General features: G+C 34.7%; 1 protein-coding gene across 1 annotated transcript in view; it reads right to left on the reverse strand.

Annotated features, from left to right (window-relative positions):
• Dpyd (dihydropyrimidine dehydrogenase) overlaps window positions 1–14,325 on the reverse strand; it is an 826,486-nt gene that overhangs the window by 15,966 nt on the left and 796,195 nt on the right. Inside the window, exon 22 of the mRNA XM_010639922.3 lies at window positions 6,461–6,604. Coding sequence (XP_010638224.1) covers window positions 6,461–6,604 — 144 coding nt within the window. The remainder of the gene's footprint in view (window positions 1–6,460; window positions 6,605–14,325) is intronic.

The raw sequence follows: 14,325 nt of genomic DNA on the forward strand, positions 1-14,325 counted from the left end.
TTCTTTCTGGAAATTTCAGCTATCACCTACTGAAAGCCTAGGTTATCACCATATAAAGAAAACACTCCTCCCATCTTCTCCATTTCCGCTTCTTACAATTTCCCTTCTGGTCTTTCTGAAGTTGAGATAAAGTACTGCACATACTTTGCTGTTGCTTTCTTATCCTCTATTCTATCTTCAATTTTACCTCCCAGATTCTACTTTTCATTATTTGCTGAAAAGCTAAAATATGGCACATATGAAGGTCAGACTAAGGGTTTTACGTAAAGACCATAGTTACAATGGGAAATTTTTACAAAATGGTTAAAACAACCAGATTGGATTTTAGGAGAAATATATCATAGCAATTGGATGAAGGATCAGACAAGAACAATAAAAGGCAGTAGAAGATGAGTTAATAAAAAGTTTTAGAAGTGAAAAAATGCATAAGAAGCTTTACCAAGAGCTCAGTGATAAAGAAGAGGCAGCCGAAGAAAGAGATGTAAGAGTTAAAAAGCATTAGACTTTAGTGACTGATTTATGAATAGAATGAGGAATAGGATAGAATCCAACTGAACTGCAGGTCTTTGACATAGGTAAAAGGACAGGCAGGGAGCTGTTTACTGAGACAGGAGACTCAAGAGAAAGGGCAGATTTGGAAAAACTTTGAAGGAGTTTAGTTCTAAGTTTAATAGCCCTTGGGTGTCTTGTTCAGACTACTCAGGTTAGAGGGTTTAAAAAACTGGTTGGCATAAGGTAAAGCACAGAACAGAATTTTGAGATGAATAGTTGAGTTATTATATAGTGAAGCATTAGATGAATCATAGAGTAGATGTTATAGAAAGAAAGCAGAGGACCGGGAATTTAGCTCAGTGGTTTGGTGGACTGCCTTGCAAGCGCAAGGACCCAAGTTCAATCCCCAGTACCAAAACAAACAAACAAACAAACAACAAAACAAAACAAAACAAAGCAGAGAGGAAAGACATACAGACATCCCATCCTCCTCCACTCTCCAGCTTGCACTTCCTCTTCTGCCATGCAAGGTGCTGCCTTCTGAACTCATAGTCTCATCCTCTCTTCCCCTCCCTTTTTTCATCTGGTTAATTTGAAGAAGAAAGTAGGGCTATATAGCATGTGTCAAACTAAAGAATCAATACCACAGGACCAGAAGCACTTTTTGTGTTTATCAAAGCATTCGAGTAATAGATGAGTTCTTGCTTTATAGCACTATAGTGGGTTTATTACCCAGAAATCTAGATTTCATTGAGAAATTTTATTTGTAGGTTTTACTTAACTATTTCTCATTGAACAAAGAATTGCAAATGGCACAAAAACTTTATGGGACTCAACCATCCTTATTAGAACTTTGTCTAAATATTTTAAATTAAAAAACTTTGTCTAATCCATTTCTCATTCACCCTTGAAAGTTTAAGTAAGCAACTTTTGAAGGACTGATAATGTGAACATAATTTAAGCAATGCAATTTATGATATGTTTTTATCATTGAATTATAATATGAAAGATGGAGTCATTTTAAAAGCCCTGAAGTGATACTGTCAAAATGGTTATATTACTAACTATAATATATAGATTTAATGCAATTCCACTAAAAGTAGCTTCAGTATTCTTCACAAAACTAGAAAAAATATTCCTAAAATTTATATGAAATCAGAAGAGACCAAGAATAGCTAAAGCTATCATAGACAACAAAAGCAAGGTAGGAAGCATTACAATCCCAGACTTCAAGTTATATTACAAAGCCACAGTGGTAAACACAGAATGGGAAGTTACTTTTCAGAGGACTAATATCTAGAATACATAAAGAACTAAAAAAAGGGATATCTCCAAAATAAAAGATGCAACCAAACAATGGAAAGTTGAAGTGAAATTAAGACACTTCTCAAAAACAAGCATATACATGAAAAAAGTACACAAAAAAGTAAATACATGAAAAAATGTTCAGCATGTTTGGTCATTACAGAAACACAAACCAAAACATCAGTGAGATTCCCTCTCCTACATAAATAAATATCGTGGAGTTATTATCTTATTATAATTATTATTTTGGGGGGAAAGTAAAGTTAATGCCATAGTTGAAATGAACAATGCAAGTCAGATTATTTATTTAGTTGTATATATATTAAAATCCTAGAAGAATTAGAGGGATGATTAGCCCATATTTTTGTATAAAACATTAAACTAAACAAATGAAAAGATAAGAATAAGTGAGATTTTTCTAGAAAAGATTGTATAAACACTTCTGTGCATATATGTAAAATTACCATGATACAAATTATGAGTCAAATGGCAATCTTAGAAATACATTATGTATGAAGTAGACTTGACAGAGTGCTATTATTTTTAAAATTTATAAAATTACAAAATTCTATGACAAAAATAAGTATTCCAACAGAATATTGGTCAATGAAAATGAGCAGCAACTCACAAAAGATGAAACTGTCAAAAAATAAAAAGCATGCTGAGCTTACCACTATGTGAAGGTTCAAAATTTAAGAAGAACATAAAATGTTTTTCAATCTTACAATAGCCAAAATTAAAAATAAATTTGTTAATGGACATCCCTTAAATTTTTGAAATGACTATAAATTTGTACACTTTTCCTGGAAAATTATTTGGCAATATCTTATAAAATTATAGTATAAAAAGTCTTAAAATGTTACTACTTATAATTTTACTTGAGAAAATAATCAGAAGCATCCACAAAGATTTCTGTATAATGGTATTTGTTTTTACATAAAATTTTGGAAACAATCTAAATGTTCAACAGTAAATAATAGACCGGGATTTAGCTCAGGGGTTCCACCGCCTGTCTTGCAAGCTGAAGGACCTGAGTTCGATCTCCAGTACCAAATAAATAAATAAATTCATCTTACCGAACAGTATAACACCAGTAAATGATGTAAAAAGAAAATTAATATTCTATGATTGTTTTAAGATATTACATGTAAATATAGAAAAGGGCCTATAATTTTATAAATCTAAATTTTATTTATAGTTAAGTCTAGTTGGTAGGATTATGGTTAATTTTTACATTAATCTTTATGTTTAAAATATTAGAACAAAACAAAGAAATGAAATTATAGAAGGTTGAGAAGGAACATGGGGGAGAAAGTAGGGGGAGAGATTTCTTGTCTAATGATCTCTTTTCACAAGGCTCTTATTAGATATATACTTGAAATCAATGATCATTTGTATAACCATGATGAAACTCCTTTGTCTCAATTCTCCTGAAGTGATCTTCATATTATTTCATACTGAAGACCTCATCTTCCATGACCATCTTTATGTCTATCTCATAAGCCTTCTAAAAGGTTCCAAACTTCACTAATCTTGTAGGTCAACCTTTGAATTTCCTTAGCCAGGAATTTCCAATGTCATGTCCCTCCCTCATCCTGCTACTTGCTTACTAAATAACTTGAGCAAATTATTCAATCCTTCATATTTCAATGTCCTCATCTGTAAAATGGGGTAAAGTATTTATCTTAAGTATTGCTGGGATTAAACATAACACATACAGGGCTTGTGTGCTTAGTAAAGCTGTCAGTTGCTAGATACTTTGTAGCTGTATGCAGATGGAAAAAAAATACTTTCCTGTCTGGAAAACTATCTTGGAATATGAGCAAAAATGTATCTAACTAGTAGACAACTACTCTAATTTAAAAATGTAACTATATAAGTCACTACTGATAAACAACACCATATGTAGAGATCAGGGATCGTCAGAAACCAAGATGACCCATGGATACTATCTGGGAGCAAATACAGTCTTTCCATACTTTTTTGCCTTCCTCTAAAATATATACCATCCTCCATTCTACACAGAGGCTTGTAGAAAGCAAGCTGAAGTAGGCAATCACTTACTTGTCAGTGATGCTACTTCATTTTTCAAAAAGATAATTGCACTTATAAAAAATAAAAATGCTCCACTCATGGGAGCGGGGACACCATTTCTGACTGGTATTAAAGCTTTCCGACAGGCCACATTATCTGCCTGGAAATGGCAACAGGTGGAATGGGTGTGGAATTTCTGGGAAGAAAGCCACGCTCTTGAAAATTCCAGTGGACACTGAGAAAATCCACAGGAGCAGTCTCTTAATATGTTGGTACTGATGTGATCTTAGGTTCCCATGGTATCTACAGAGTCTTGAGCGAGGCTTAAGTAACATGTGACCCAGGAATCCTTCCTTTTGGGCAACCACTAAGGTGAGACAACTTAAAAGAGGAATATATATATGTGTAGTGTTTATTTGTGTGTGTTTTGAGGTACTGGTGACTGAACCAGAAGGCACTGAGGTACACCTCTATTCTTTATTTCCTTATTTTGAGATAGGTTCTTGCTAAATCTTCTAGGCTAGCCCCAAACTGCTATCCTCCTGCCTCAGTCTCCCAAGTAGCTGGAATTACAAGTATGCACCACTGCACCCAGTTTAATCCTGTACTACTTGCAATAAAACTATCTCTTCTTGATATTAAAAGACACTTAACCTTCATGTTTCTAGGCAAATGTTGTTCCACTGAGTCACCTCCTTCACTTTCTTTGATTTAATTCTTCTGAGTTTGAATTTTTTGGGATGTATGGGGAAGTAGCTAACAAACTACAAATTTTAAATAAATTACAGGTTTTCTGTTGTTCTGCTTTTGTTTTACTTTTAGGTTATCAATATATTCACCAAAGGATTAGAAGTATGGAAAAGATCAACATTCTTTTATTATCAGTACTTCTGCTGTTTCAAATATAAATAATATGTTTCCTTTAAATGTCTATACATTAAGAAAAGATTCCTAGAGATAGAGATTCTTCATTTAGTCTTTGTCTTGTTTTCTGATACAGGGTCTCACTATGTAGTTCAGGCTGGTCTTTACCTCATGGCAATCCTTCTGCCTCAGCCTTCTGAGTGCTGAGATTACAGGTGTGTGCTGCTGTGCCTGGCTAATTTCATTTAGTTAAGAGTGAGAAGACTTGGAGAATTCCCACTTAATCCGAAATCTTGCAGCACTCACAGCTATACATGGTAGAGTCAGAAGACTTTTAACAGCCTGTGAGGATACAGACTTCTCTTTCCCATCTCTGTTCAGCTCATTCTTTCTGCAGTACACAAATAATTTAACAGGAACATCTCAAGAGACTATTTGCAAGCATTATTCTGGTGAAAGTTTCAAGTGATCATTTTATGTGGAATGACAGCATTTAAAGTGCTGGTAGAGTTTGTGGCCAACCACTTCTATTTTTCCTTGCAGAACTCTACATCACTTAAACTTTGCCACATCAAGCCTCAACTCTGCTGTTTTTAGATTAAGGCCCAGGATTTTTTTCCCCCTCACAGATGGAATTTTTAAGCGTTCCCATCTCCATTTGACTGTCACTCTGTGAGGTCTGCTTGAGAGCACCTAGAAGTGAGCTCCTCATCTGGTGCTTCAAACAGAAAAATGGATCATGGGAGGACAAGAATCAACTTTAGTAACTGCAGGCCACATTTCACTCATGGCGATTTCAGAGAGAATGCTATCCAATAACACCCCATTTTTTCAATATGAACATTTTAAACATTTCCATTTTAAAATTCACAAGAGAAAGGGGATATGTCTCCTATAGATCTTCCTGAAGAATCCTTGCAGTGATGGGTTTGTTTTCTATCTTAATCATGGTAGTAGATATATGAGTTTAAGTAGGTAACAAAACTGCACACACACACACACACACACACACTCACACGAATGAGTGAACTGTAATAGAACTAGAGAAATCTGAATAGGATTGGTAGATTGTATCTGGTTCAATATCCTGGTTGTGACACCATAGTACAATTATTCAACATACTGCCACTGCAAAATCGGATAGAGGGACAATAATATTTCTTTGTAATCTTTCTTATAACTAAATATGAACTGATATTTCTCTCAGAATAAAGAAGTTTTTTAAAAAATCAGGAAAAGTGATATGTATGATTCTGATTTAATGATAACCCTTACCTAGAGTACTATCTCCTGAGATGTAAATAAATGTACACATTTTCTTGAGCCAAACCAGAGAAAGTTCTTCCAAAATATAAACTGTCATATTGATAACAATGTTATATACTGATACTTTAGTTATTGTGCATAATTAATATGAGATCTCTTGATATTAACTTGTGGATTAAAACAAATTTTAATCAAATATAAGACAAAGAAGTTACCTTAATATCTCCAGACATATTTAACTCACAAAGATTTCCATGAAACACATACCTGAAAGTACTCTGAAAAGTATAAATTACACAAATAAAAGTGTAAAATGTACAAATAAGATGTTATTCTACAATTTAAAGATCTTTTTTTCTTTAGATAGAATTGTAGAAGCTTTAAGAAAATTTCAAAACAAAAGGCAGTGCTACAGTTAAGGAAGAAATAAACATATATACCACATTTGCATATTTAAACAATAAAAGAGATATATTTAAATAGTTGGTTTAAATTTTACCTTGATAGAAGGAATAGGCTTTTTGGGGATGAAACAGTTTCTCTCAACTGGAGAAAAAGTTGCATTTTGCTCCTTGAGTCTGATCTTATTCTCTGCTATAATTTTCTTGCGCTTTTCAAGAAAAGGTCCAAAGCTTGGCAGTTTCTAAAGGGAACACCCAAGAAAGCATGTCAGGTCTTAAGCATATAACTATTACAACCAACCAACTAACAAACAAATGTGTGTTTGGGGATTTTTTCATGACTACTGGATCTTCATTTCTGGACCACTAGTCTTCTAGATATCAGATTCTATGTTATTAAAAAGAACACAAGAGTACAATACCTTTACCAAATATGCATATATTGGATATAAATGTTAATTAAAATACATTTCTAAATAGGATAAATTTCACAACGGTGAATGGAATCCACTCACTTAAAACAATAGCTATTAGTTAAACCATTTGTTTGGGGTGTACAGACAGAAAGTGAAACCTATTGATGCTTTTTCCCCCTTTATCAGGTTTTTAGCACAATATAGACACAGCTGTAGGCCCTGATAAATGCTTTTGTCAATAGCAAAGGTACTTTGCCAAAGTTCTAATCTGTATCTTTATTTTATTGTGTTCAAATTCTTACTGCAGCTCTTTAAAGATTGTAACTAATGTTGATTGCAATTTACTGGAATAGCTAAAAAAAAACCAAAGTGGTTAAAATATTGATTCTCCTGAACAGAAAATAAATTTTATTTTTCATGAAGGAAGCAAAAGTAGAAATGAAAGCAGAGGATATGTCAAGTGCTTAAGCAAATTCTATCAGTATTTAAAATCACATTACAGCTTTAAACTCAAGGTTATTCAATTGTACTTTACAAAGTTCATTTAGAAACATACCTGGGTGTCATGGAAAAATGCTAAGTGGTTTCAAGTTAACACGAAAATGCTCTCATACCATTCATTATTCCACAATTATTTCCTCTTCAGTTTGTCCTTCCCCTTTTCGAGGACCTTTGATCTCCATTTTTACTGGCACATACTGCCTGTGATAGACACCACTAAATTCCAAATGTTTTGTGCCCACCTGTAACCTGGAATTGTTAGGTCTTTTTTATAAGATGGCAAAAACACCTCTTTCTCCTGCAGAATAAAGCCCATTTATATAGCTGATGGAGGTCTGGAAAAATACAGCACTCCAAGGTCATCCTTGGTCAGAGATGACCTAGCAGGTGCTTTCACGAAAAATCACACTTATTTCAAAACTCTGGCCTCCACTTGCCAGGTTGCATAATGCTAGGCAAATTAGATGTCTGGTTCTCTAGAGCTCTCGGCAGGGTAGGTAAAGTCAACTTTAACCATGTTCCCATCAAGGCAGACTGTAAACTACAACTAAAAATTTATGTTAGCAAAAAAAAAAAAATTCATGTGAAAATTTCTAAGCTTGATACTACCACCATCAATTCACCAGAATCATGTCAACAAGTACAATAAAGAGAAAAATGGTATGAATGCCAAATTAATTTATATGCAGGGTATGATCAAAATATATGTTGTTTAAAAATTTTCTAAAATTACATTAAAAGACACATTTGCATTAATTTCCCTCAAAATATTTCCCCTTGCTCAGAACATATTTATCAAATTGTTCTTGTCACTTTCAAAAGCAATTCTAGAAGTTCTCTTTTCATGAGCATCTTTACAAAGTATCACCAAAATATGGTGAATGCTGCTATTGAGTACCATAGGTTCTTAAAAATATCACGATGTGTTCTCTTCCACCTTACTCACTGAATCTAGCACTAAGTGTTTTGCAGCTCTTTTTTAAAGTCGAAATGACTTGGAAAGGGAAGCATTTTTGAATCAGTTTAGGACATCGAGGTAGCCAAGACAGTGCAACTAAAGACAGGAAAAAAGAGTTCTAGAACTGCTTCAGAAAGTAGCCTGAATAATGAGATGAAGGTGTCTGAAGGGGATTATTTTGAGGGAAATTAATGGCAATATGTTTTTTAATAGAATAAATTTTCATTTAAAAACAATTTAAGCATTCACCATATTTTTGATCACGCAGCATACAATCAGATAAGAACCATGTACTCCATCTCTTTATCTTAATGCTTTCCTAAATTATAATATTTAAAGATTTCAGCAATATGAAATGATATGATGTAAGGGGAATATATTTTGTATCTATTTTACTGTAAAGTGATGCTGCTTTGTTGAAAGCATAAAATAAGTAAGCATATAAAAAAATCTTAATACTTATCCTATTTGCAAATATCTATAATAGACTAAAAGCAATGCTTGTTTGAAATGCCCTCATAAAGAAAGATTCCCCCACCACCCGGGGCAGATAAAATGCTGGAGAAATGTCCCCCTTGGGTCTAGATTCCATTTCATTTGGTGGTGAGCACATGTCATGTGGTATGGATCTAGCTGAAATGCACTTCTCCTAAAGGTTAAGGACTCCTATATCCTAATCTTTTATTCCTGAAAATTATCATGAATGAGTAAGTGTGTTGGTTACTTTTCTCTCCCTGCTGAGGCAAAATACCCAACACCGAAAGTTAGAGGGGAGGGAGTTTATTTGGCTTATTGTTCATAGAGATTTCAGTCTATAGCGGGCTGGCTCCAAGGCAGGGATGGCAAACAGACACTGCAGAGGAGAAAGAACACGGAGCTCACAAGGTAGTAAAACAACAAGGGGCCTTAACAGTGTCTTTCTGCTCCTTTAATCTTATTCAAGCTACCAGGATTAGGGCGGTGCCAAACCAATCACTCATGCTAAATAGTTTAATAATCACACACCTTAATCCTAGCATCACACATTCCAGATTTATTAACCTTGAAAAAAGACTGCATGAGGCTTTGGGGGCACATCTAGTCACAAGCCACAACACTGTTTAAACATATGACCTTTGGTTCCAGGAAACCCCTCAGGTTAACAAGACCTGAGACATTATCTGATCTCATGACTGGATCTTAACCTTATTTGGCACCATTACTTTATCTGAGTTTTGTGGAGACTGTTCAAAAGAAAGTTCTTAGAACTTTTAAACATAAATCAAAAGAACCTCTTTTCTATTTACATTATTCTTTATCCAAATGGAAAGAAAGAATGTAGTTATAGTTAAACCATGATTCTGAATTATTGCAACAGTAATAATGATGATGATAAGTATTTGAAAAGCACTGGAGGCAGGCAGGTAGTTTGTAGATGGGGAGGGGAGGAGGGGGTGAAGGGAGGGCAGAGGTAAGGGGAAAAAATGAGAATCAAGACTTGTCATGTAGAGGTACAAGATCCCAACAATGAATGTAACTGTACTGTATCCCTAAAATGTACCAATAAACTCAATTAAAGCTGAAAAAAAAAAGAAAGAAAAGCACTGGATACTGAATGGAAAGCAGGGTAAACATTTAGCAGCCTGATATTCTCTGTAGTGTTCTGCATTAGTTGACTACATTTGCCAGGTACAAATGGTATCACAGTCCTATGATTCTACTGTGCTAATCTTTTATAATTATTCCCATAAAGAGGTCTTCAAATTAACATAAAGATTCCTATAGATCTTTTCTTCCTCTTTCACATTATCTATTATGCATTTTGATCCTTATTTACACTTTCAGTTTCTCACACCAGAGAAACTAAAAAAGTAAGAACCAAGATTATCACGTAAAGGTGCAAATTCCTAACGATGAATGTCATCATATTGTGTATCTAAAATGTACCAATAAAATTAATGAATAAAAAAGAAAACAAAAAAGTATTCCTATAGGACTTTGTAAGTACAGTGGTTAGAAGAATCAAAGAAATAAAAGATTGGCTGCTGCCCAGCTTTTCTTTAAGTGGAAAGCGCACATATACTAAATATCAATGACTACTTTTGCAACCTTGAAGCCAGAATAGGTTCATTTCCAATTCCCCACTGCCATGTGGAGGGTCTAGAGGCTGAGGGCAGCATTCAAAGCTTCAAGGTAGCTGTAAGCATTGTGCATCCCTCATTAGTTATAAAAATTTAAGTACTTTCATAAAACATGTGCTCTAATGCGGATCAAGGATTCTGGGGAAACAATGTTTTAAAAGTTAAGTGCTCTGAAAATACAAAAGATCGATTCTTTCCTGCTTGAGATCATCTTTACACATATCACACTGAGGATACATCTGCATTCTGATTTTGCCCAAACAAACAAAAACTCAAAACCAAAAAAAAACTTAGAAGAAGAATGCATAGTTGGCCACTGTGTATATGTACAATTAGTGATGATTAATAAAGCATTTAGTTCAAATCTCTGCCTGAACATATAGTTAATTGATTTCCCATTGCAGGAGGAGAAGCAGCAGGGTTTGACAGAGGCAGCAGCAGGAGCTTTGCCTCGTCATTCATTATTTTCTTATAGAAAAAAGTTGTAGCCTGCGGTAACTCAAAGCAAGAGGTTTTGAGCATCACGCCATACTTCTTAAACAAAGGAAAAAGTTCTTTAGCAGTATCAAAAGCTACTTTGTAACTGATGAGCTGAACAAAGCACAGAAATGGTGTGATTTTTGTTTTTGTAGTTTCTCCAGGGATTCATCATTGATGAATTTGTTCTCACCAGAAAAGCTAAATCCTACTCCTTTATAGAGAAGTGTAGCTACACTAAAACCGTCTCTATCCAGATATAAAAAGCATTACATTGCCAATAGAAAAGTGATAACATAATGAGTCAACAATGATGCCTTAAGCCAGCAAAGCACTAAAGTAAGGAAGTTTATTTGGATTATAATTTATTCATGGATCAATCTAGAGGTAATTGAGCATATTATGAAGTAAAGTGTTCTTGTTCCTAATAGAAGCTGGTGCTGCTATCATTCAGTTTAAATTGCATAATTTTATGAGAATAGCAACAAGTTGGCTAATAGCAAGAGTCTATAGAACTATAACAGACTATTTCTTAATCATCCTTTCTTGTCTGACTGGAAATAATAACAGCAGGAAAAGTAATTATTTGATATTTAAAAGATAATAATGTGAAAAGATAAAGGCATTTCAGGTTTATACTAGATGATGTATAATATATCTGGTTTGAAGGTTGAAGGATTACTCATATACATATATATATATATATATAGAGAGAGAGAGAGAGAGAGAGAGAGACACACACACACACACATATATCACTATTCACACACACACCATTAATCTATTAATATATCTCTTTTACATGAGTATGTGTGTATACACTGACAGATTGAAGGATAAGACATGTAGAAATAATACATATGTCACAACTGCCTAACAGTTGATTTTTTTGTTTTTACAAAAGACATGTAATACTATTTATCAGCAAATGCTATTAACTATTTTTTTTGACATTATTTCAGCAAATATAAGACTGTATATGCACTTGGGGCCAAGAATGGTCCTAAATATATTAAAGGCTAAATAATGTCCATGTAGTATGTATGCAGTTATCATCATTATAAGCTTATAAATGTCTCTTACTATTCATTAAGGGGTAGTGCCAAACTGGGTGATATAGAATATATACACAGGGGCTGGGGATTTAGCTCAGTGGTTCTGGTGCCTGCCTCACAAGCACAAGGACCGGAGTTTGATCTCCGGTATTCCCCCCAAAAAAAATATTCCCAGTCATTGTACCTATAAAGCTATGACTCACGAAGTTGCAAACTTTCACAGATAAGAATGGACTTGCATTACAAATATTCATAGACTTGAAGTAGCTCATGTGTCTGCTGGACATTGTCACAGTTGTGCTGATGTGTGGTTACGATGAGATGCAATAGTGCATAGTAATACAGTGCTCTGTCAGAGCCCAGGATGTCCAGAATCAAGAGAAAAAATAGCACTGATGTGGAGGGGACCTCTAGGAAGTGCAAAGCAATAATCATAGGAGAGGAAAAAAAGCAATAATCATAGAGACAAAAGTGAAAATAATTGAGAGATTGGACGGATTGCTCATTTCTATAATATGAATTGTTTAACCATTGGCATAATTCTAAAGAACAAGGACAAGATCATGGAACATGTGAAGAATGCTGTGCCAATGAATTCAATGATAATATCCAAAAAGCATGGTACAATGATAGAGATGGAGAAACTTCTCGGTGTGTGAATGCAGGATCAACATCAGTGAGGAGTCCCATTCAGCTTAATGCTTACTGAAGTAAAAGCTAAAAGTCCGTTTGAAGATGAAGAAAAAACGACTTGAATAGGGTGCGTCTTTTACTGCCAACCATAGATGGTTTAACAGATCCAAAGCTAGAGCCAACCTTCACATTGTAAAAGTAAGTAGTGAGGCTGTGACTGCAGATACCCCAGCTGCGCAAGAATTTCCAGTAACACTTAAGAAAACTTATTGATGAAGATGCTTATTAACCCCAACAGAGTTTTAACCTCGATGAGACTGTTCTGGAAGAGGATGCCAGAACGAAGTCACATGGGAAAAAGAGGTAAAGTGATACCAGGCTTCAAAGCAGCAAAGGACAGACTTCCTTTGCTCTTTGGTGGCAAGGCTTTCAGTGATGTGAGACTAAAGCTTTTTCCTAAATCACGGGCTCCTAGGGTCTGTCTTATTTTGTGTGAAATGCCATTGTGGGGTTTAATTGAAGTGATTTACATGGAGTCCTTCACACACTCTAATCTCAGTTACCATTCACTGGACAAGATCCAGGGCACCCCCAGGGATGGAGATGAAGGGTATCATCTCTGTTCTTCATTGTCAGAGTTCAGCACTTCTTCCTTCCCCACCTTATAAAAGTATTCAATTACTTACATTTTACACCGATTTCTATGTAAAAAATCAGTTTCAGTATAGTTTATATGCAGAAATTTAGACTTTACTTGTGTAATTGGTATGGCATGCTTAGTCACTGATACAACTGAAGGCAGTTTTTCAGGATATTATCAAGTTTGGGCAGTCGAAGACAATAAGCAGACACACAGAGAGGGAAAGTCTCTGTATTATATCTTATCATAAGCTATGGGGTACCCATTGGTGCAGCAAGACACTGCAGTTGGACATGCAAAATATACAAAATATAGCTATTAGTTTAACCCGATACATTTAAACATACAACTTTAGATAAAAAATTAGAGGTGTGAGTCATTTGAAAGCAATTGTGGACCATGTTTCATAGTTTAAGTAGAAAGCCAACATTTACAAAGTGGTTAGGGTAATGATTTGGAAGTTAAATTTGCATGAAAATCAGAGTTTTGCACTCATTAGCTGTGCAACTATGAGCCTATTACTTCACTATTCTGCTACTAATTTTCCTTATCGGTTAAAGGAGAATGACAGTATCTAACTCACGATGTTGATATAAGTATTAAATGGGATAATGTTTGTACAGTGCATGCCTGCCACTTTATTCCTGTGAGCTCTAACTGCTTGTGTTGCCTTGTGCACCACGCTTTGCACTGCTGTCAATTCATGCGTCCCCTCTTCTGCGAGTGTCCCACCCCCTTTTTCTTTTTAACTTGATCTGTCACTGACGGTAACTCCATCAGTAGCACTCTGGGCATCCAGAGCACTCTGGGCATATTTTAATCCTTACGTTTCTCACACTGTCTGCTCACTGTTAGCCAGTGCTTCCCCTTCCCCACTTGAGATCCTAGAGAGTTTTTAATCCAGCACCTGACAGGGACATAGTCAATTCTAAAAATCTTAACAAATGAATTAATGAATGGCTTGTCTATGTACAAAATCTTGCTTGAATGTTTGAGATTTCAGACAATCTCAGATAATTACTTTCACAAAGAAAAAAAACCAGAATGATTTATTTTAATATAGAAAATTACATGAAGTAAATAATATCATACCTATAAAACAGCTGTGATTCATAAATTGAAAAAATTTATAAAGTGCGAGACACTTGAATTCATGTATAAAA

Source organism: Fukomys damarensis, unplaced genomic scaffold, assembly GCF_012274545.1.
Source record: "Fukomys damarensis isolate Sample0158 unplaced genomic scaffold, DMR_v1.0_HiC HiC_scaffold_33, whole genome shotgun sequence".
In the NCBI taxonomy this organism is placed as follows: Eukaryota; Metazoa; Chordata; class Mammalia; order Rodentia; family Bathyergidae; genus Fukomys; species Fukomys damarensis.